This window comes from Malus sylvestris, chromosome 8 (assembly GCF_916048215.2).
Source record: "Malus sylvestris chromosome 8, drMalSylv7.2, whole genome shotgun sequence".
Taxonomy (NCBI): domain Eukaryota; kingdom Viridiplantae; phylum Streptophyta; class Magnoliopsida; order Rosales; family Rosaceae; genus Malus; species Malus sylvestris.
Window position 1 is genome coordinate 26,938,381 of NC_062267.1, and position 22,115 is coordinate 26,960,495.

General features: G+C 38.4%; 4 protein-coding genes across 4 annotated transcripts; 2 read left to right on the plus strand and 2 right to left on the minus strand.

Annotated features, from left to right (window-relative positions):
• Nucleotides 1-1,564: 1,564 nt before the first annotated feature.
• LOC126633583 (uncharacterized) lies at nt 1,565-4,859 on the minus strand. The gene is made up of 5 exons (XM_050304252.1): nt 4,659-4,859; nt 2,827-3,026; nt 2,232-2,333; nt 1,995-2,046; nt 1,565-1,896 (listed from the first exon to the last, which is right to left on the minus strand). The coding sequence occupies exons 1-5, from the start codon at nt 4,747-4,749 to the stop codon at nt 1,784-1,786; spliced, it is 558 nt and encodes a 185-aa protein (XP_050160209.1). The 5' UTR covers nt 4,750-4,859; the 3' UTR covers nt 1,565-1,783.
• A 2,198-nt stretch (nt 4,860-7,057) lies between these two features.
• LOC126633267 (uncharacterized) lies at nt 7,058-9,524 on the plus strand. Its single transcript, XM_050303834.1, has 3 exons — nt 7,058-7,264; nt 8,497-8,789; nt 8,887-9,524. The coding sequence occupies exons 1-3, from the start codon at nt 7,058-7,060 to the stop codon at nt 9,431-9,433; spliced, it is 1,047 nt and encodes a 348-aa protein (XP_050159791.1). The 3' UTR covers nt 9,434-9,524.
• A 678-nt stretch (nt 9,525-10,202) lies between these two features.
• On the minus strand, nt 10,203-13,295 carry LOC126633273 (uncharacterized). The gene is made up of 3 exons (XM_050303843.1): nt 13,038-13,295; nt 11,376-11,542; nt 10,203-10,450 (listed from the first exon to the last, which is right to left on the minus strand). Exons 1-3 carry the CDS (start codon nt 13,168-13,170, stop codon nt 10,436-10,438), a joined length of 315 nt encoding a protein of 104 aa, XP_050159800.1. The 5' UTR covers nt 13,171-13,295; the 3' UTR covers nt 10,203-10,435.
• A 6,326-nt stretch (nt 13,296-19,621) lies between these two features.
• LOC126633264 (patellin-3-like) lies at nt 19,622-22,101 on the plus strand. The gene is made up of 4 exons (XM_050303832.1): nt 19,622-20,838; nt 20,976-21,100; nt 21,208-21,358; nt 21,491-22,101. The coding sequence occupies exons 1-4, from the start codon at nt 19,831-19,833 to the stop codon at nt 21,752-21,754; spliced, it is 1,548 nt and encodes a 515-aa protein (XP_050159789.1). The 5' UTR covers nt 19,622-19,830; the 3' UTR covers nt 21,755-22,101.
• Nucleotides 22,102-22,115: the final 14 nt, after the last annotated feature.

Sequence of the window (22,115 nt, forward strand, 5' to 3'; positions counted from 1 at the left end):
CCATAATGGAGAGAGCAGAGACAAAAATGCTTTATGAACAACATTTGGAAACTAGGGCCTCCAAAACCACGAAAAAGTAATTATTGTTACATGATATGATTGGAATCCGGATGTTTGCCGGATCATCTTTGCGAGGATCACAGAGATTCATGAATCGTGTCCATTTATCGTATATTTTGCGGTAAAAAATTATTTTAAATATTTTTATTTAAAATTAAACACAAACAGTACCTGACAAAAATTGATCACACGATGTATGATGACCATTTCTATATATTTTAATTTCAACGACCAAAGTGAGAAGTTGTGAGGCCCACACCACATTGAACTTCAACAATCTGAATCGTCTATTTTTCAAGTTGCACCTCTTAGATTGTTCTTGCAAAATATTAGTCAAATTAGAAATATTTGAGATATCTAATTGAGTTCAAATAAATCGACGAATACTTTGTTCTATAAGAAACAATGAAATTTCATTGTGATAATTAAATAGACAAATAGTTTTGAATTGAATTGAATTTTTGCAAAGATATCTATGAATCGAGGCTTTCAAAATAGACGATTGGGATTGTTGAACTTCGATGTAGAGTTGGTCCTACAAAATAGATAATTTGGTTTTACTTTTACTTTTTATTTTTTTGTACACCAATTCTATGAGCATTTCTTCATCTCCACTTTCTAAAATATATTTCCCATATATCTCAAGTACAAAAATGTAAATTAAAAACGATTAATTACTAAAGGAGTCCTTAATTATATATAAAAGTGTGACTTGGTGATTATTATACGGAAATGAGATATGCTTAGTAATTGAAATTCAACCCACATAAGATTTGAATTTAATTCGAACAAGCGAGTGCCGACACAAATTTGGAATTTAGATGCGACACTCTTACTTGGTTCGACATGGTCCAGCGAGATAATCATTTATAAGGACTTGTCATTAGAGCATCTCTACCCGTTAATGCGTCGGTGTATCAGTTTTATGCCTTTTTTTGTTTTTTTGTTAAATTAATTACCGATGGAATTTAAACTAATATATCGTTATGCAAGAATTCAACACTTTTTCATCATTGTATTAAAAAACCACTTGCAGTTTTGTGCGTCTAACGTAAAATCATTACTCGTCTTAACGTGTGTGTCTAATGTAGAATCATTACTCGTCTTAACGTGTCGGCATATCAGGTAATGTGATCAAATAGTTATACCTATAAAGCAATGTCATTGTCACAGTAATTTCCAGTTGGAATACAGCGAGTTATGCTTACCCTAAACCCTAGACCCTACATCCCCTAAAATGCATGTGAACGTCAAAGTATTCAAGAGATCCGCTCTTGATCTCTATGTCTGAATTCGGCGGACCTAAAAATCGAAATCACTCATTTTGAATTCTACAACCCTCGATTAGCCCATCCAACTGACCCATCTCATGCAAACCAAGGATTTAGATCTCCCTTACTTTGAATGGCACAGATCTCTGGGCTAGCTAGCTCCAGACTTGGAGATGCGCATAGGATCTCGATTTGTATTCGACCCTCGGCGAACCACTTGGGAGCATATGCTATAGACATCAGTAGGTACATGTTCTGATTTCATGTGTAAATCACAGTAATTCGGCATGAAATAGTTAAAAAATACAACTGAAACTACACTGAAATATATAGGTGGCTCCCTTGTACAATCCTATATTTCAATGAGGTTTTCGACCCCAAATAACAAAAAGTAAAATCCAGCTCCGTCCCAGTTTTTTCCGTGTGATTAAAAATTTCCATGGCGGCACAGTTCAGGAACCTCCATGGCGGCGATAGAGTACAGACCGATAAATGGCAGCAACGTGGAAGAAGACGATGAGCACTATGAAGAAATCGTCCAGGAGACCAGCTATACCAAATATTGCTACAAGAACACTCAAAACAAAGATTACGTATTAATAGTGCCACTTACTAGAACAACTCCACAAGAAAATTCAACCAGCTTGAAAGCATTAAAAGCACCTTCCGGGATGAAGTCAAAAGGGCTGAATAGGTACGCAGCACCCATTATCATCTGTATACAAAATTTCCAAAAAGGTCAGAACTTCTTAACGAACATACAGTATACAATATCCTTCAGATTAAAGATGAGATAAGTTCTCGCAGAATGTTATTTCCAACCATACAAACTGCATTAACAGCTGCATGAGAATGCAAAATATACGAGAAGTGATCGCATACTTGTGTCAATTACTTAACTGAAATCCAGACACGAGCCCTTATAACAAGGGGAAGAGATCTATCAGGATTAATTAGTTCTCGCAGCAGCCTCCGCAGGAGAAAAGGAAGGTCCTGCCCTCTCTGTTGACAAGATTATTGAAATTTATAGAAACAGATTAGAAATGCAGGACATAACGATCTAATATTAGAAATGCAGGACATAACAATCTAATATTCTCAATCAACTATGTATTCTTTTCATGCAGTTTAAGTACAGAAACTGCAAATATTTTTCAACAAAAAACATATCTGTGCATGCGCTGGTGTGTGTGTGAGTGTGTGGGTGGGTGTCTAAATTTTCAGTCTTCCCTCAAAGATCATCCTAACAAAATATCACTGAAATCCGAAACTGTTTGACTACTAAGTGGAAGGTTTGTCACTTTCGTGTTTTCTGGATGTACCATGTTTGTCTGTTTTCTTGACTCGAATTAGATGGCTAAACGGTCGGATTTGTATCATATTTTGGGAAGATGACCTTTGAATGAAGAACTCAAAAATAGACTGTTCGGATTATTGATATAAAATATGGACCGGGCCCCACAAGGTTATTTGATGGATACACAGATTCATTTACCTGAATAAGACTTCTGGAATGACCTCCAAAAACACGATTGTACCTTTCTATCTTGCCTAAAATCTCCGCAACCTCTGGCCTATCAAGCTGCCTTGAAGAAGCCCTACTTGGAACCAACAAAGTGATGGGACGACGACATAGCGGGCATTTACAAGGGCGAACTGTTGATCCATGATCCCAAACAAGCATAATACAATTTCCTGAAGAAAGGGAGCCAACGATGCATTATTAGCTATTACTTTTTTTTTTTTAATGACTACTCAATTTGGAGTTCAAGCCTTGTAGATTACATGTAATGGAATCTGATACTTGCATGTTCGTATATAGTAAGAGTCCTGCTAAGTCTATTATACACTCACAATGTTATACTTGATCCGTCATCTTACACAGTATGCAGTGTATACTAAATAGAACATCACACCCATTCAGTTTAGGTAATCTAACAACGGTCGTACAAAAAGTATGGAAAAATATTCTCAAGTAAGCATGTTGGGGACTTTGTAACCACTTTGTGTATCCATAGTCTGTATAATCTATTCAAACAAAACAATTCCAAGCAGAGATCACTTTTACGTACAATAGAAGCAGTAAACTTGTCAAACAAAAAAAATCCTTACGGTGTGCATGGAAGAGGGAATTTTTAAGTTCCATGTAATTTTCGTTCAGAATGCGCTACAAAAATTACATAGAGGGACTTGAAAATCACTAGATGCAATACATTTGAAAGTACACTTGAGAGAACTTTCAAATTACTCCTTGAAAGGTGTCATTACAGGTGTTTTAGTAGTAGCTTTAAAGTGCTTGAGTAGTTCATTGATAGCGTTCTTGTGATGCATTTTAACAATTGAGTCTAAATTCCCTTGACACTTTGAAAGTCTCTCATCCAAACATAAGGTTAAATCCTCAGCGCGGGTGATGTTCTATAACTCGACCCAGCTCAAAACAGCATTAGACCTCTATATGAATATACATAGGGACCATGTTCAAAACATGGTAATTTATATATATAAATATACATAGGCACCATGGGCATCCACGATTTATAACCAGACCTGGAATTGCGCTTGGAAAAACTGGCTATATCAGATTATAGATAATAGGCACTATGGGTACCCGCGGATTTATAACTAGACTCGGAATTGCCCTAATCAAGAATATCAAGTCCATTCTACTTGGAATGAAACGGACACTGGCAGTGGCGCCGGGATTTTTTATTTCCTTTGCCACATTTTTATGATGCAAGTCTTGGAAACCTCCACAAACGTGTTCTTCCTATTCACAGAACTCTGCAGAGTACAATTACATGTACACAATGACATTCTGTCTTGACTTGTCTACATATCAATAAGAACAAGAGACTAACGGTATCAAATGAAAATGACTATTATCGAATGTCTACTGCGGTTTCTCGAAGAACTCCATCTTCGGCCCTCTTCTTTGTTTTCACCAAACTTTTACGTTAGCATAGCTAAGCTAAAGACTTGTTTCAGCGAAAACGTCATAGATTGCTCGAAATAAACACCCAGTTTGGATTTGGATTACAAGTCCCTTCGCTCTAAAGAGCAAATGACATCGAAAGCCGCCGCTACTAAAATCTTCCGAGTAATCAATCAAGTCTTTCAACACACCATCAATCAATCGTATCAAAACACGAACAAAAGCATGCTTGAGACAAATCACAAACACAAACAGTTTGAATGGAGAAATTGAAGACAAATTGGGTTTAGGGTTCTATCGATTGCACCAAACCAATACCAAAATTGGTTGACCGACCGAAATGCAATTGTGTAAGCGAAGAAATAGGAACGAGAGAGAGGGAGGAAGAAAGGTACTGCAAAACCAGTGAGAGCAATTGGCCTGACAAGGAGTGTCGAAGTTGCCATGGCACACCGAACACAGATCGCCGCCTGGAGGGCCGTCCATTCCGATCTCCCCTTCGCTGACCCCGCCGTTACTTCATTCCTTGGAAGAAATTCTGAAACCCCCTTAACCATGACGTGCCACACAAATGGATCGCCACGTGTCGCTACCCAGGACCCGGAGTAACTGTAATCGTCACATTATTACACACGGATTGGTTCGGAAATAAGGTTTTCTGATTTTTTAATCGGATCAAAAGTTTTAAAGTGAACATTTTTTATATTTGAAATTTTCGGAATAAGAGAATATTTCAAAATGAGGTGAACGAACTTCACACGAGCGTAAAATTATTTTAAAAATTTATATAATTATTAAAAAAAAAAAAAACAAGTGAGACTTTGTCATACTAATGTGGTGTATGTTAAAGACTTTCTTATGTCTAAGTTAGATTTAAACGTAGGAAATGAATCACAAACTATGAGTTTTTTTGGCTAAGGAACAATTATCTTATCATGAAAATGAACATGACTTTACATAGTCTAACATGAGCTTGAGGATGATTTATTAAGGCATGCATGACGCTCTTTAAGCGGTTGGTTGAAACCCTATATTATCCATTTATTTAGTCAACAACGACTGATAACGAGAGATATAATGAGGAGCACCATTTAAGAACGACCCTTAACAGCACAAGTGATCATGACCTATGCATGGGGCTATGATTATAGTAAACTTTTATCTTTTGAAGGTCTTCCTAGATCTTGCTTTATCAACCATTCTGAACTGATCCCACACGCGGAATCCTCTTTGAGCCTTACTCGGCCTGCTAATCCCTAAACCCAAATTTGTTGAGCGGAGATGGCCCAAATCTTCAACTTGATCTAAGTTTTTGCAAAATTTAATTGGAATATTGTTACTAGCTACTTATGGTGTGTATAATCTGTTAAACCAACTGGGGATTGAAGATTTCCTAGACGAGCCTTAAATCAAGGTGATTGAAGATCATTCCAAATTGGAGCCGCTAAAGAGTGTATAAAATATGATGTGTTTGGACTCACGCAGATATCCAAACACATCATTTTATACCATCGTTATTCAAGCATTTTTTTCCTTAGGTTTTAGTTCAACCTATGTCGTTCTCATTTTTCTGCTGTAGTTCGTTTCAAGTTGTTTCGTTTCCAGCACTTTGATTTCCTATTAACTAGTCTTAATTCATTTGTATAATTTGTCCAAAATAAATGAGATTGTTTGGCTCTTTATACGTAATGAGTCATTCATTTTTAAATGATGATGTGACATTATTTTATTATAAAAAAATATCATAATCAGAATGGTTCATCCATTTAATACTAATCTAAAAATCATCTCTTGAAAAATCTATTCGATTTGGAGACCATTTAGTGATTTGTTTGAGTAAAACAAATTGAGTCTTGAAGTTGTCTTTCCGTAATTACTAGTTTACTTCCTTGTTTTGCTTCCGTGCTTAAATGACCAATATGGAATTAGTTTCACGTATAACCCATTACAAGTAATGATAGGAAGATTAAATGTGTAAACAAAATTTTATAAATTAAATGACATGAAAGTTGATGATTGGATTATTACTTAAATGTTGATTAACATGTTTATTTTTTATTGGTGACACATCATTTAGTTTGCAAAGACACATCATTTAGTTTGCAAATTTAGTCTATCTAATATTACTCCCCATTATATGGTGGTCTCATGTAAAGCAGAGAAATTTGACAAAATCAAATATAACTTATATTAACCACGAGCTGGTGGTCCAGTGATAAACGGCGGATTGCGAGACTTCCTTCAATTTAAAAATTTGAGGTCTCGGGTTCGAAACTCGTTGTTGGTGTGGAAATCAGATTTATACCCAGAGGAAGGCTGAAATGCTTCCATAAGTCTTCCCGATCCTTAAAAGGGATGGATAACCGTGGCTGAAATGCCTTTTGAAATGATTTGTTGATGACCCAAAATCTCGACAATATCAATGTTACTACTTATTAATAAGGGAGGCAGATTGTCTGCCATCCGGGTGTCCTCTCATCCTCTCTTATTTTGTGCGATCACAGTTAAGCCACGTCAATATCAATGTTACTACTTATAAAATGTTGACGTGACTCAATTGTGACCGCACAAATAAGAGAGAATGAAATGAAGGGAGACAATCTGCCTCCATTAGTAAGTGGTCGAAGGGCCGGAGTATGAAATCCTACCTAACAGCTTAAGGTAGGTCCCCCACTAGAAGCAGGGAAATTAATTTTGCGGCGTACGTTGGTTTGAAGAAACAAAGATCAAACACAAAGAGGAAGAAGTGTCGTGGAGCCAAACAACAACTGGAAGTGTTGAGGAAGGAAGAAAGATGAAAGATATGAATTGGCTGTTATACTCAACTGGAAGTGGGAGGCTGCCAACGCCACAGCCGTCGTCGGCGGCTTCCATGTTTCTCAGAAGCAAAACAAAAACAAGAAGCAGCAGCCTAAATCATCGATTCGATTTCCTCTCAACATTTTCTGCTTCTCCTCTGCGCGCCGCCGCCTTCTCCTCCTCCTCCTCCTCCTCCTCCTCAGTACGTTCTTATTTTCTTTCCTCCTTTTACTTTACACTTGTTTCTTCTTCTAATTAGATGAAGATGGAGGTACTTTGAATTAGTTTGGAATGCTATCATAAAAATTAGATGGGAGGACTTCGAAAATTACTAGTTGCTATACTTTTGAAGACACCTTTCAAGGTTTAATTCCAAAAGTTTAGTGCATTTGGAGAGTGTTTTAGTGGTATTTAAGTAGCTCCCGGTTAGAGTTTTTTAGTGCAATTTAGGATTCGTTTGGAAATGATTTTAAAATAATTAAATAAAAATAAAGTGAATCTTAGAAAAGCACTTAAAGTGCTTTATGCTAGAAGCGCAGTTATGTGCTTCATCTATAAAGCATTTCAAGTGCTTTTGTAACCCAAAATCATTTTTCATAAAAATATTTATCCTATAATACTTCCAAATGAGCCCTTAAGTTTTAAGTAATGTTCTAAAAGACGTTAGGCGCTAATCAGATGAAGGGTTGAGATCTAGCACCTAGGTGGCTAGGCGGACTAGCCGGATTTAAGTAAATCTATTATATTTCGTGTAAATAAGTATTTGTTTATACTTAAAATATATATAATTTCATCATAAACTACAAAATAGAATGATATATATATATATATATATATATATTATGAAGGATTGGAACATAATGAAAATATGAGGAACAAGCATATAATGTGTGTTCATTTTACTATTAAGTAAGTCTCTTACCATTTATTGAAAAAAATAAAATACAGAATGAAAGTTATCTATTTTCTGTCTAAGTGAGTAGCAACCTAAGTGGGTGCCTAGGTGGGTTTGGGCGGGTTAGGCAGGTGCCTAGGCGTTTAGGCGGATGCCTCATCAGGTCTAGGCGCTTTTTCTTAATTTTCAAACGCTTAGACATTAATCGAGACGATGGTCATCTGCTTAGCGCCTAGGCCAGGCATAGATGGCGCTAGGAGGGGATTTTTAGAATTGTGGTTTTAAGAAAGCATAGCAGACTAAAGTTGTTGGGACTTGTCCCTCGTCCAAAGATGGGAACTAAATTAAATCTACAAGAGGGTTAAGTTGTCATTAACAAAAATAAAACTCTTCACTTTTGATTCTCTACATGCATCTTCATCATATGATTGCCAGGACAGCACAACGGCAGCCTGCTGCAGTTAGCTATTTGATTTTCTGTGCTGCTGTGCGTGTTGTTCTACCTTGACTGTAAAGTGTAAACCTCAGTTTATGTTCAGACGCAACGCAGCGCAAGTCGTCGGAGGTCAGCTGCAGCGAGTACAGGCACAAGAGTTGCTTGTAGCCTACTAAAAGCGGAAGACAGCGTAAATGACGACGAAACATGTGAGCTGGTCAGTGGATTTGAAGTTTCAGTTGACGGCGAGGGTGTTGACGGTACCATCAACGCTTATCTCTTCAAGGCAGTCAAAAACAACAACGGAATTGGGATACTTCTCTTGTCTGACATCTTTGGCTTCGAAGATTCATCCACCAGAGAGTTTGCATATCGCATTGCCTGCAGCGGTTACAAGTAACATATTTTCTCAACTTTCAACTGCCATCACTATATCTCTGCATAATGAAGTAGTGTCTCAAATTTCTTTGTTTATATATACAACAATATGCAGCGTTTTACTTCCGGACCTGTTTCGCGGAGATCCATGGACAAGGGACCGCCCGAAGATTGATTTTGAGAAGTGGATTGCTAACCAAGAAGCTCAAAGGGTTGCGAAAGACATCGCCGCGTGTGCAAAATGGATGGTTGATGAGTTTGCGGCTGCAGGGATCTCAAACAAGCTTGGCTTGATAGGGTTCTGCTACGGAGGTGGCAAAGTGATTGAGGTGCTGGCGCAGGACCAGGGCGCTTATTTCGGGATTGGGGTCTCCTTCTACGGAACAAGGATGGACGACACATCTGTAGCTTCGAATGTGAAGGTTCCCGTATTGTTTATTACGGGGGACAACGACCCGCTGTGTCGTGTGAGCGTGGTAGAAAGTATTGAGAAAACCATCGGCAGGGGATCGAGGGTGGTGAGTTTCAAGGGAAGAGGTCATGGCTTTGCGCACCGACCTCAGTCGTTTGAAGAAGATGAAGATGCAGAGAAAGCTTTCACTTTGATGAGAAATTGGCTACATGATGGCTTGCTTGCAAATGCAAATGCAAATGCAGGTTAATTACATACTGCTTAATCAAGTATAAATCCTTCATTACTGTATCTGTCTAATTAATCACAAGATTATATATGGTTTATTAACTCCGTCTTAATCTTTGTTTTACATCTCATTCCTAATTCTTCATTAATTTCCTAATGTAAACCTTCCACATAAACTCTGTCAATCTGGAGATGAGATTGGCGAAAAATTAGTGCAAAGGTAACACTAGGTAGCATATTCACATGGTGCTACGAGTTAAAACAGAAATGAGTATAATTCGCGGGATTCTACTCGATCGGGCTTCCCCAATTTTCCTACAAAGATTTGGCATGGGCCATAAACTACATGGTTCAACATTTGCTTATGCATTTCTTGTTGCTCGGAACACGGTGCAGCCCGAAACTGTTGTCACCAAGTTACACAAGAACCTGAATCGATTTCCACGGAAAACAGCCTCGCAAGAACAGTAACGCGAGGTGAGCAAATAGCGTGGTAAATGATAGGCAGATGGTTCGACTGAAAGGCACAAAGCATGTCGTCTCACCAAGGGTTACAACCAACAGGAGGGTCTTCAACCAATAACAACATGTTACTGATTTCAGTCTTCCGAAACCCTCGACATTTTCATATGAATCCATGTTTTCTTATGAACAAATACCAAAGCAGAATACTAATGAAGTGTTCAGCATCGCCAAGCACAACTACTAGGATTATCAGAAAACGACGATGCACATAATACATACTTACTGATGAGTTTCCTTCCGTTTAGTCATCAAAGACACCAAACCCGCAATCGCAATTATTTTTTCCTTCCACAAACTAAGTTTGATAGAGTGACAGCATTACAGAACAAAGGGCAATAAATTTGTATTAAGCCTGAAGTGGATCAGGTGATATCTTTATCAATCAAAAACAGTATTCGTACCACATGTTCAAATCCATTGCAGGCATAAGCGTGACCGACAGTCAAAAAACCTCCAATTTGAATCCCAAAATTGTGGGTTAACTTGACTTTGCATAAACTCAATCTTGTCCGTCCTGAAAACAACAGTAAAAACGGCATCAAATAACTTCCATGCACAATTCATCCCTTCAGTAATTAACTTATGTTCATCCTCACACAGAAAACAAACCCAAAAATTTAAATTAGTTTCAAATAAATCAACATGCCGAAATCATACACTAGATTCAATGGATTGAAATTTTCACCACAATAAAAGTCGTTTTCATCAACCTGCTAAAAGCCTAAAATCATACTCTCCTGCAAAATGAGTATGAACCAAGAGATGAACCTACATCATTTATCACAAAAGTGCAAAGAAAAAACCTCCGGATGACAAGGTCGTCGCACATTAGAGCTTTAGTTTTCAAACAATTAAAAAGTTGAAAATAATTATAGGATTTGAGGCTTAAAAGGACAGTTTTGGATGCTTCATTCAAATCGGTCTTTCTGTTTGGTTCATGAAGGAAAGAATTAGAAATTCACTGCAAGATGTTCGGTAGGCGCAAAAGGAAACCAATGGAATGAGGTGCAAATAGGTTTTCCAGAGCTACACATATTGAAGCTTATGAGCTCTAGGTCTCCTACGTACAAACTACAGGAACCTCACAAAGCTGCATCCTCAACCCAGGCAAGCACCTCATCATCCAGTTTTGGTGAGGAAGCTTGAGCCCACGTGTTGAGAACTGAGTGAGATAACATCCACAAGATGAGTAGAGGCTCATGAGTAGATGGAGGTGCCCTCCTCCAGTCGTGTTTTCTTTTTTCCTTTTTACTTTTCTTAAAGATTAGTGAGTGTAGATGTTTTGGTTTTTGAGTTTTATTACTATGTATGAAAAGACAGCCTTGCCTATCAATTGTTAGTTTGAGTTATCTTCCGTTAAAAAGGGATGTTGGTGGAATAAATCAATGTTGTGGGGGTACCGAGTGGAATAAATCAACATCAGAAGAAATCAAATCTACCTGAGGAGCAGGATTCTCAACAATCTTAGGAGCAGGATTCTCAACCATCTTAGGAGCAGCCGACTTTGCTGGAGATCCCTCAAACAAACAAGAGCACTCTGTGTATGCAGATCCAATGCCCAATCCAGCACCAAAAGCTACAGAAGCCCAACGAGACACAGGACTTCCTAGTAGGACACAACAAAGATACATTTATTAATTCAAGATTACCAATTTTGAGAGATTTAAAACATTTATTTACAGTTCAAATAAATGAAAGACATTGGTCACATGCTAATGATAATTAGATACAGCATCCAATGAACTGAATAACCTCAAAAGGGCTATAGAAAATGTAGAATATATTGTTACTTATGTTTTTATGCCTTTGAAAGTCAAATCATACCCTTGTCATCTTAAGAATTGTGATACATATTACATAGACTTGGACAAGAATATTAGATGAAGGTACATGTGCATGTGTTCAATTATTCTGTTTTTATAAGATTACCAATGACATCGGAGCGTCTAGTTTCATTTTATCATGGTCAGGTCCTGTCACAGGAATATGGCAGGGCAATTAGTTGCATCTACCAAATTACTGGTATGATGTCTTTCAAGGTATTAGACAGGCTCTAAGTCAATTTCCATTAGAAGCCACTAAACATTGCTATACAGTCTGCTTGGTTTTAAGAAAATGTGCAAAAGGAAATTATTTTGCAACGATAAAAGCAACTTGACCGACCTACTAATATCCTGAACTAAACTAAGAATTGCTAGAGATAGGATAAATGGGGACGGTAGATATCATACTCAATATAGTTTCGGGCTGGGCAATGACTATCCAGCCTGGTTGCATTTAGTGTCCGCTTCAATGGAGAACATAAGTTCAAATCTCATGAACGACATGACACTTTATTAAAGGGAAAAAAGATAGCCTTGTGAAAAAAATTTCCTTTCATAATCACCCAATACCCTGAGGAATGGTAATAAACCAAATTAAAGCCACTCAAACACGAACGCCTAACCCAAATCTTCTTCTCTTTGATCAATGAATAAAAGAAAGCAGCAACATTACTTTGACATTAGCAGCCAATGAATCATAATTTACATCACATTTCATGTTATCCAATTAATCAGTAAGCTCTATTCTACATAGAACAACATTGAGAAACATATAAAGTCGAACCGAAGAAAATAGCTGGAAATCCTAACCCTCCATTTGTCTGATGTCACAAAATACAGGAACATAAATGCATTTATTCGGTCCAGAAAAGTAGTAGAATCGCTCGAGTTCATTCGGCATAGCCAGTTTGTACATATATATACATGTAAGTATGCCTACGAACGCAATTTAAGGTTCCATGTAGGTCAATTCAATTAAGTAAATATGGGGTGTTCGTGTTCGAAATAATTTTGGGCATATTCCAAATTGCAGTGAAAAAGATTTTGCTTAATCATTCCAGCTAAACCCATCAATCATCATCCTACCAACTAACTAATCTTCCAATTATTTGCACATATATACACACACATGCATACATATATATTGATATAGATATATAGATATATATGTATACATATATATATATATGAAAATTGTCTTGGAAATTGCAAAGAAGCAAAACGGAGAACCGAGAGAAATAAAGGGAAGGAAATGGGGAGAAGCGGAAGAGAACTGACTGAACAAAAGGAGACCGCCAAAGGCACCACCCAAGGAGGAGTAGACGAAGCGGCGGACGGTCAGATCGAGACAGGCGTCCCATTTGGCGTTCACGTCGTACGGCGGTGGGATGATTTCTTTGTTGTCCGCCATTGTAGCCACCTGAATTTTCTGCTTTGATTCTTTTCTTCTCTCTCTTCCTTCTCCTCCTCTTGCTTTCCGCTTTGGTTTTGAGATTTTGTGTGATTTGGTCGGGGCTGTGTCCGTCGTCCGTTTAGGTTTCACGCTGCATCCTTTTTGGGCTTTAGTTGCATAAGTACATGGGCCACTTCAAGCTCTTTTGGGTTCAAAAGAATTCGTTTGGAAGAATCATTAGATATGTACTTCTTGTGGAAAGCACTTAAAGTGTTTTTTTAGGATCCACTTGAATTATTACTAAGAATTGGTTCAAAAAAAATTTACACCAAAAACACTTTCAATTATTGTAAAAGCATTTCCAAACGAGTCCAAAGTAACTGAGCCTCAACAAAATTTCGCATCGTCTTTGTCGGAAAATTTGAATTCTTGAATTGTTGAAGCAATTTTCAAAACTCAGAAATCCCTATTTTCAGAGCCATCCATTAAGAATCTATGGAATTGGAATCAGATTTGAAATATTGTTGAATTTGTAGAATTGGATCGGATGGAATTGGGTTTGTAAAGTTACTAAAGTTTTATGTAAGTGGATTTGTTGAGTTTTCTTTGTTCTTTTTCATTCAAGTTAAATTTTGTTGATATACATGGAACCATTTTCTCTGATTTATTTTATTTTTTATCAATAATACTTTGGTTAGGTGTAACGTGAAGTGTGTAAGTTAATAAGTCTAACTACTATTAGATTTAATTTAATGATTTCTATAAAAAGTCGTCACAGGTCCTCAAATGAAAATCTTACGTTAGCATCGTTGTATTTTTTTCAAACAATAAAATATGTGTTAAAATGTTATTAAACTAAAATCAAAATATAAGTGTTACGATCTTACTCGACGTCGTCTTCTTGCACAGAGAAAAGTAACAGGAAAAGGTAACTAGCAATATTTCATTCACGACTTCCTCCGTTTACAATCTCATTATTTATACATGTTGTACTAATTTCTAACTAACCAACCCTCCTTTCACCCAATTCCCAACAAATTCCCATTAATTCTCAACTAATCTTGCCACCTGAGACTCCTAACAATTACCCCCCCTCGAAACCAAGCTTACATTTCACAACTCCAAAAGAAAAAATTTAGCAAAGAATTCAAAGATGAACTATTTCTGGAAACTTTAATTTCAACTCATGATAATTCTCCCAAGTTGCATCATCCTTTGAGTGGTTCTGTCATTGGACCAATGCTTCTGTAGTTGCAGTATCGCCCTTCTTCACCATTCGCCTAGCTAGGATGGCAACAGGTACCTCTTGTAATATGCCATTGTCTGTGAGAACAGGTAAAGCAATTGTGGTTTGCACATTTTCTCCCAAATGCTTCTTTAAGCATGATACATAGAATACAGGGTGTAACTTAGAATGATTTGGAAGTTGGATCTTGTAAGCCATATTGCCCACCTTGGCTAGTACTCGAAATGGCCCATAAAAACGAGGTTGCAGCTTGTGGGAATGGTGTGTAGCCAGTGATTTATGTTGGTAAGGTACTAATCTGAGATAATCCCAATCTCCTACCTCAAAGACTCTCTCAATTCTCTTCTTATCCACTTGAACATTCATCCTCCTTTGAGCTACTGCCAAGTTATTCTTAAGTAAAGATAGGATGTTGTCCTTCTCCTTCAATGATTGTTCGATTGAGTCCACTTTGGTTATGCCTGACTCATAAGTAGGTACAAGAGGAGGAACATACCCATACACTGCCTCAAATAACGTCATTTTAATGGACGAATGGAAGCTGGTGTTGTAACTCCACTCAGCCCAATACAGCCATAACACCTATTTTTTTTGTTGTAATGTGCAAAAACATCGCAAGTAGGTTTCCAAGCACCTATTAAGAACCTCAGTTTGCCCATCCGTTTATGGGTAATACCCCGAACTGAAACAAAGCTCAGAACCTTGCAACTTGAAAAATTCTTTCCAAAACTTGCTCATGAACACCGGGTCTCGATCACTCACTATAGACTGTGGCATCCCATGCAACTTGAATATGTTGTCAACAAAGTGTTAAGCCACTGTGGAAGTTGTATAAGGATGACTCAATGCAGTAACATGAGCATATTTCGATAGTCTGTCCACCAATACCCAAATCACCATTTTACCCTTGCAAGGGGGAAGATTTGTGATGAAATCCATCGAAATATCATACCATACCTTTCCTGGAATTGGTAATGGCTGCAGGAGACCAGGGGGTGACAAGTTCTCATACTTTTGTTGTTGACAAATGGCACAGCTTGCCACTTTACTCTTGATGTCTTTCTTCATCCCTTCCCAATAGAATGCTTGGGAAATCCTTTTGTAAGTCTTTAGAAATCCTTCATGACTAGCTGCAGGGCTCGCATGTAACTTCACAAAGACTTTATCCCTCCAAGGACTAAGTGGACTCAAAACAATTTGACGTTTGTACTTTAAGAACCCATTGTCAATGTGGAATCTCAACATACTAATTGGAGCATCTACACCCTGAGATTGTAAGATTTGCTGTGATTTGGCCATAATCCAGGTGTCCTTCTCATTATGTCGTCGTAGTTCATCTAACCAAGAAGAGTAAGGATACGAAATAGCATAGATGGAACCCGTGGCCTACAAGTTATCAACTTTGGGAGTTACCTTGATAATGCATCTGCAACTTGATTATCACAGCCTTTTTTATATTGTATTTCATAATCGAACCCTAGTAACTTGGTGACCCATTTCTGTTGAAAATGGGTATGGGCCCTACCTTCTAAGAAGTACTTCAAATTGTGGTGATCAGTTTGAATAATGAAATTATTTCCCACCAAGTATGACTGTCATTTATGTACTGCATGTATGATTATCAACATCTCCCTTTCATAGGCTGAGAGAGTTTGGTTTCTTGGGCAAAGGGCTTTACTGGTAAATGCTATTGGTTTTCCTTCTTGTTGTAACACTGCTCCAATACCGTACCTAGATGCATCACTTGCGATTACAAAGGGTTTGGTAAACTCTGGTAGAGCTAAAACTTATGGTGAAAGCATTGCTTGTTTGAGATTATTAAAGGCTGCAGTAGCCTTACTTGACCATTTGAATCCATCATTCTTCGTGAGGGCAGTAAGGGGGCTCACTATTTTTCCAAATTGAGGTATAAACTTTCGATAGTAGCCTATCAATCCAGGAATCCCCTTAGTGCTTTGACCGATGTAGGTGTAGGCCACCGAGCTATTTCTTCCAGCTTCGTAGGATCTGCAGATACACCATACTTTGACACTATATGCCCCAAGTATTCTACTTGATCTTTGCCAAATGCACATTTTGACATTTTCACAAATAAATAGTGTTGTGCAGTGTCTCCAGAACCACTATCAAATGCTGCAAATGTGAAGACCAAGAAGTGCTATAGACTAAAATATCATCAAAGAATACTAGAATGAATTTCCTTAGGCAAGGTCGAAATATGTCATTCATGAGACATTGGAAGATGGCTGGAGCATTTGTAACACCAAAGGGCATGACCAAAAATTCATTATGGCCATCATGTATTCTAAAGGCTGTTTTCTTCATATCTTGAGGGTGCATTCTTATTTGGTGATAACCAGCCCTTAAATCTAACTTTGAGAAAAAATTGTGCACCAAATATCACATCAAGCAGTTCATCAATAAGAGGAATAGGGAACTTATCTTTGACTGTGATATTATTAAGCCCTCTATAATCCATGCACATCCTCCATGTCTCCTTCTTCTTTCGAACTAGGATCACAGGAGAAGAATAAGGGCTATTACTTACCCTTATGAACCCAGCTGCTAAAAGCTCCCTCAGACACATTTCAATTTCAGTTTTTTGCACAGGACCATACTTATAGGGCCTGCTATTTGGTGGAACACTGCCCTCTACCAAAGTAATTATGTGGTTTTGACTTCGATGAGGAGGAAGAGCACTTGGTGTTAGAAATATGCCTTCAAACTTTGCCAACAATTCATTCAATTCTAGCTGCTGTTGATCTGTGAGATTCTTAGAAATAGAGTTGGCAGTATGTGATGCCATGTGTTGCACATTGGGTTTAATTTCCAATTGATAAAGTACTGCACCTACGGTGGTTTCTTGTTGTAACAATTTCTGCATTTGTAAAGCTGAGATATCCTCAAAACTGTTACTAACATTAGCATTACTTGTGATGCAAAATGTTCTGGAATCCCTGGAAAATTGCATGGACAGCTTATCAAAGTCTTAAAGAACAGAACCAATGTTCGCAGCCATTGGATCCCTAATACAATGTCACACCCCCTCCCAAAGGAATAGCATACAAATCTGTAATGAACTAGAATTCCTGAATCTTAACAAAAACATGAGCTAAAGTGCCTTTAGTAGCTACCTTGCCTCCATCGGCAATCTTCACATTAAACAAGTGCTTAGTATCCAATTGTTTTCATAGCCTTTTTACCAATCCCACATCCACAAAGTTATGGGAACTACCATAATCAATTAGTATAGTGGCTGGACAATTCTTGATCGAACCACAGACTTTCATAGTATTTTGCACATCAATTAACAACAATTGCTTCTTCTCACAAGTATGACCCCTAACATATTTCTCCTTACAATGAAAACAAATACCATTTCTTCGACAATGATCTATTTCCTCAGGTGTCAATCCTCCTAATATTACTAGGTTTCATCCGAGTCTTAGATGGTGCATTAGAATTGACAGATTGCAGTGGATATCGAAAATTGGGTTGAATTGAAGGGGTTTTAGAAAGAGTTTTCACCTTAAGATTTGCAATCTTAACATCCAACTGCTGAGCAAAAGCAGTAGCTTCCAGCACATCTCGAGGCCTTAAAATCTTCACATTGTGTCGTAGCTCTAGTTTCAAGCCTCCCACAAAGCACGATTTCAACAGTGCAGGACTGATGTCACTCGTCCAATTAGCTAGTTGCCGGAATTCTATCACATAATCCCTCAAAGTCCCTGTTTGCTTCAAATTAACCAAACTTTCTGCAGAATCGTCCAGCTCTGAATGACCAAATTCCTGGCATAAGACCCGTGTGAAATCATGCCAATCTGAGTAGTTTTCCAAACACCTCGCTCATTTGAACCACTACAGTGCATCTCTTTCCATGTGAAAGGATGCCATCTTGACTTTCTTGGATTCTTCGATATTGAAAAAGTCGAAGTAGTGCTTCGCCTTGTAAACCCACTCCATTGGATCATCGGACTCATTGAATCTTGGAAAATCCATCTTAAAAAATGGAGGCCGAGAGAGACAGGGTCGTCTTTGACATTTTGGGGGCCATGTGTGGATTTAATAAAAAGACCCTCCTTATTTAAAAAAAAAATGTTGTTGGACAATATATCCATACAAAGCTCAACAATCAATATCCAAACTTAATTGAAATCAGCATCCCACTTACTAATTGAATAAGCTCCAAAATAATGTCATGATTTGGGTTCATCTTTAAAAAAAATGGAGCACAACTGAAATAGAGATATGAAAATACATTTGTATTTGTGGAAAAAAGTAATACACAAGTTAGTTTTTTATTGCTTAATAGAAAAGTGGAAGAAAGTTGTACACAAGTTTTTCATTATTAAAAATAAGAAGAAAATTAATATATTTAGTTCAAGCTTCGCTTAACCAAGTGTAATGATAATGATTTTTCTTTTCCACTTAAAACTTTTTTTATTAGAAATTTATACTAATGTGTAATATAAGGGAGGATCAAAAAATTTGGGGCCCCTAAAAAATTCGGGGCCATGTGCCACTGCACCTTTTGCACGCCCCCAACACCCCATTTGGAGAGAGATTATTGAAGTTATGCCCTGAATCTTGACGATGGGGGTCAAGGTGCAACCTTTATTGAATCTGGGGATTTCTGTGTGTGTCGCCTCGGACGAATCGTCCACAATCCTGCAATTCAATCGCGTCATGATCGATTGCAGTTGTAGCATCATTCGATCCTGATTTGTCTTGAGATCCGACTGAATCGATGGAAACTCCTCATTCGATTTCTTGAATTCGTCGAACTTATCTTCCAAGCTTGATACTCTGGACTCCATATATTTCCTCGAAGCTTGCCGCGTCATGCAACATAGAAGGATTGAGAGAGCGGAACGACTGACTCAATACCAATTGTTACGATCTTACTCGACGTCTTTTTCTTGCACAAAGAGAAGTAACAGGAAAAGGTAACTAGCAATATTTCATTCACGACTTCCTCCGTTTACAATCTCACTATTTATACATGTTGTACTAATTTCTAAGTAACCAACCCTCCTTTCACCCAATTCCCAACTAATTCTCGTTAATTCTCAACTAATCTTGCCACCTGTCGGAGACTCCTAAGTAACAATAAGTACTTTAGTATTATCCGGCTTTGTTGGGCGCAGGATTCCATATTGAATTGAGGCAGCCGTCCTGAAGGTGCAACTGACAAAACCAAACAAAACCAAACAAAAACTTAACATTTTTTTTTAATTTTTGGTTAAAGAATATATTTCGTTAGATTAGTAGCCTCATACAAAAACTTAACATTTTTTCACAGTGTGAAAGGGTTACTTGTTCCGTTTCTTTTTCTCTCACTTTACTCCTTCCACAGTGTCATCAATACATCTTCCTTCTGCTTCTTAACAGTAAGCCCACCAAACTCTTCCTTCCCATTTCCTTCTCCAAAAATGGCGGACGAAATCCCCATGCCACCACCACCATCAGACCAAGCGCCGCCGCCAGGGCCTCCTGCCGCTTCCGAGACTGAATCACAGGCATTGACGGTAGCAGAGTCTAAAAAAGACGCGCCCCCACCACCACCGCTGCCAGAAGTGGCAGAGTCTGGGAAAAAAGAGGCACTTGCACTACCACCAGTGGCGGCGGCAGCGGTGGAAGAGGCGGGTAAAAAGCAGATTCATCGATCTTTGATTTCGTTCAAGGAGGAGAGTAACGTAGTGGCCGATCTCTCAGATTCAGAGAGGAAAGCTCTTCAAGAATTGAAGCAGCTCGTCCAGGAAGCTCTCAACACTCACCAGTTCACGTCCCCAAAAACTAAACCACAACCAGCACAGGTTTTCGAATCGGAATCAGAACCAAAACCAACTCATGAACCCAAAATGGAAGAGCAGCCACTGGTCGAAGCAGAGGAATTAGCTAAAGAAACAACAGTACCGGGGGTGGAGGCGGCGGAGGAAGTTTCCATTTGGGGAGTCCCTCTTCTCAAGGACGAGATGAGCGATGTCATTCTTCTCAAGTTCCTGAGGGCGAGGGACTTGAAGGTGAAGGATGCCTTTGTCATGCTCCGCAACACCATTCAATGGCGGAAAGAGTTCGGGATCCCCGCTCTTGTGGAGGAGGATCTCGGTGATGATTTGGAGAAGGTGGTGTTTGTTCATGGGTACGATAGGGACGGTCACCCTGTGTGTTACAATGTGTTCGGGGAGTTTCAGAACAAAGAATTGTACCAAAAAACATTCTCGGATGAGGAAAAGCGAACCAAGTTTCTCCGGTGGCGGGTTCAGTTCTTGGAAAAGGGTATTCGAAAGCTTGATCTCACTCCTGCTGGTATTTCTAGTATTTTTCAGGTCAATGATCTCAAGAATTCACCTGGACCCGCAAAGAAGGAACTTCGATTGGCCACCAAACAGGCCCTTCACTTGCTCCAGGACAATTATCCCGAATTCGTAGCCAAACAGGTGTTACTTAATATACTTGATTGTTTGTTTCTTGATTTGTTATCTCTGCATTTTCGACATCTCTGTGTCGAATGTCGAATGCTGAATGCTGATATTTGTTCGGTTGGTTTGGCTGTGGATAAATCTTGTTAATGAAGGTGTTTATCAATGCTCCTTGGTGGTATCTTGCATTCTACACCATGATCAGTCCGTTCTTGACGCCGAGGACGAAAAGCAAGTTTGTTGTTGCAAGCCCAGCCAAAACCGCAGAAACCCTTTTCAAGTTAGTAGGATTAGTCTCTACATCTTATGTGCCAAAATTCTCATCCGAAACCAACAACGCTTACTTTCTCATATATGTTTTTGGTTTGTCTTTGGCGTATAATGCAGGTACATCTCTCCTGAGCATGTTCCGATTCAGTATGGTGGCTTGAGTGTCGATTACTGTGACTGCAACCCCGAGTTTACCATTACGGATCCAGTTGCTAATGTTACAATTAAACCTGCAACAAAACAAACTGTGGAAATCATAATATATGAGGTTTGATTGCGATCTTTCTTTCTTTTTTCTCTACTTTTATTTGATCCATGAACTGTACATATGCATTGGCCAAGTGCTAAATTATTATCCATGGCTCATCGGTTTAATTCATTCGGAGTTGATAAATTGCAGAAGTGCACCATTGTGTGGGAGCTCCGTGTGGTCGGATGGGAGGTGAGCTATGGGGCTGAGTTTGTGCCCAAGGCCGAAAATGGATACACAATCATCATACAGAAAGCCACAAAGATGAGCCCAACCGATGAACCAGTGGTGAGTAACAGCTTCAAAGTTGGCGAACTGGGTAAAATACTACTCAAGATTGACAACCCAACCTCGAAAAAGAAAAGGCTTTTGTACAGGTTCAAGATCGAACCCCTCGATTACTCAGGAATTTAAATGAGGCTTCAGCACTTTAAACATATGTTATGCAATGTGCACTTTGGGCAGGCTGCATCATACTTGTTTTTATTCCTTTTAAAAAAAAAGGACTAGTTGAGTCCACTTTTCTTAGGGCCGGAAAAACTCATAGTGGCATTTTATCCTCCCCTGACAGCATACTTGTTTATCATCATCCTTTTTGTGTTGTATTTTGTAAATTGGGTTTTCTAGTTACTAAAATTTATTTTTTCCTTGTAATTTTGGGTGGCTTCTATATTCCAGTTTATGTTTTTCTGTTTAGAGTTGAACACTCGGAAACAAAAATTATAATTATATTGGGAAGAAGGCCAACAAATTTGAGAAAATGTACTGCTTTGGT

Coding starts and splice junctions, on each gene's coding strand:
- LOC126633273 (XM_050303843.1), bottom strand. CDS start 13,170: ATGGCGGACAACAAAGAAATCATCCCACCGCCGTACGACGTGAACGCC. Junction 11,543..13,037: donor TGGCGGTCTCCTTTTGTTCA/GTCAGTTCTCTT, acceptor GTGTCCTACTAG/GAAGTCCTGTGTCTCGTTGG.
- LOC126633264 (XM_050303832.1), top strand. CDS start 19,831: ATGGCGGACGAAATCCCCATGCCACCACCACCATCAGACCAAGCGCCG. Junction 20,839..20,975: donor CCGAATTCGTAGCCAAACAG/GTGTTACTTAAT, acceptor TTGTTAATGAAG/GTGTTTATCAATGCTCCTTG. Junction 21,359..21,490: donor TGGAAATCATAATATATGAG/GTTTGATTGCGA, acceptor GATAAATTGCAG/AAGTGCACCATTGTGTGGGA.
- LOC126633583 (XM_050304252.1), bottom strand. CDS start 4,749: ATGGACGGCCCTCCAGGCGGCGATCTGTGTTCGGTGTGCCATGGCAAC. Junction 3,027..4,658: donor TTGCTCTCACTGGTTTTGCA/GTACCTTTCTTC, acceptor CCCTTTCTTCAG/GAAATTGTATTATGCTTGTT. Junction 2,047..2,231: donor GGGCTCGTGTCTGGATTTCA/GTTAAGTAATTG, acceptor TTTTGTATACAG/ATGATAATGGGTGCTGCGTA.
- LOC126633267 (XM_050303834.1), top strand. CDS start 7,058: ATGAAAGATATGAATTGGCTGTTATACTCAACTGGAAGTGGGAGGCTG. Junction 7,265..8,496: donor CCTCCTCCTCCTCCTCCTCA/GTACGTTCTTAT, acceptor GTTTATGTTCAG/ACGCAACGCAGCGCAAGTCG. Junction 8,790..8,886: donor ATTGCCTGCAGCGGTTACAA/GTAACATATTTT, acceptor AACAATATGCAG/CGTTTTACTTCCGGACCTGT.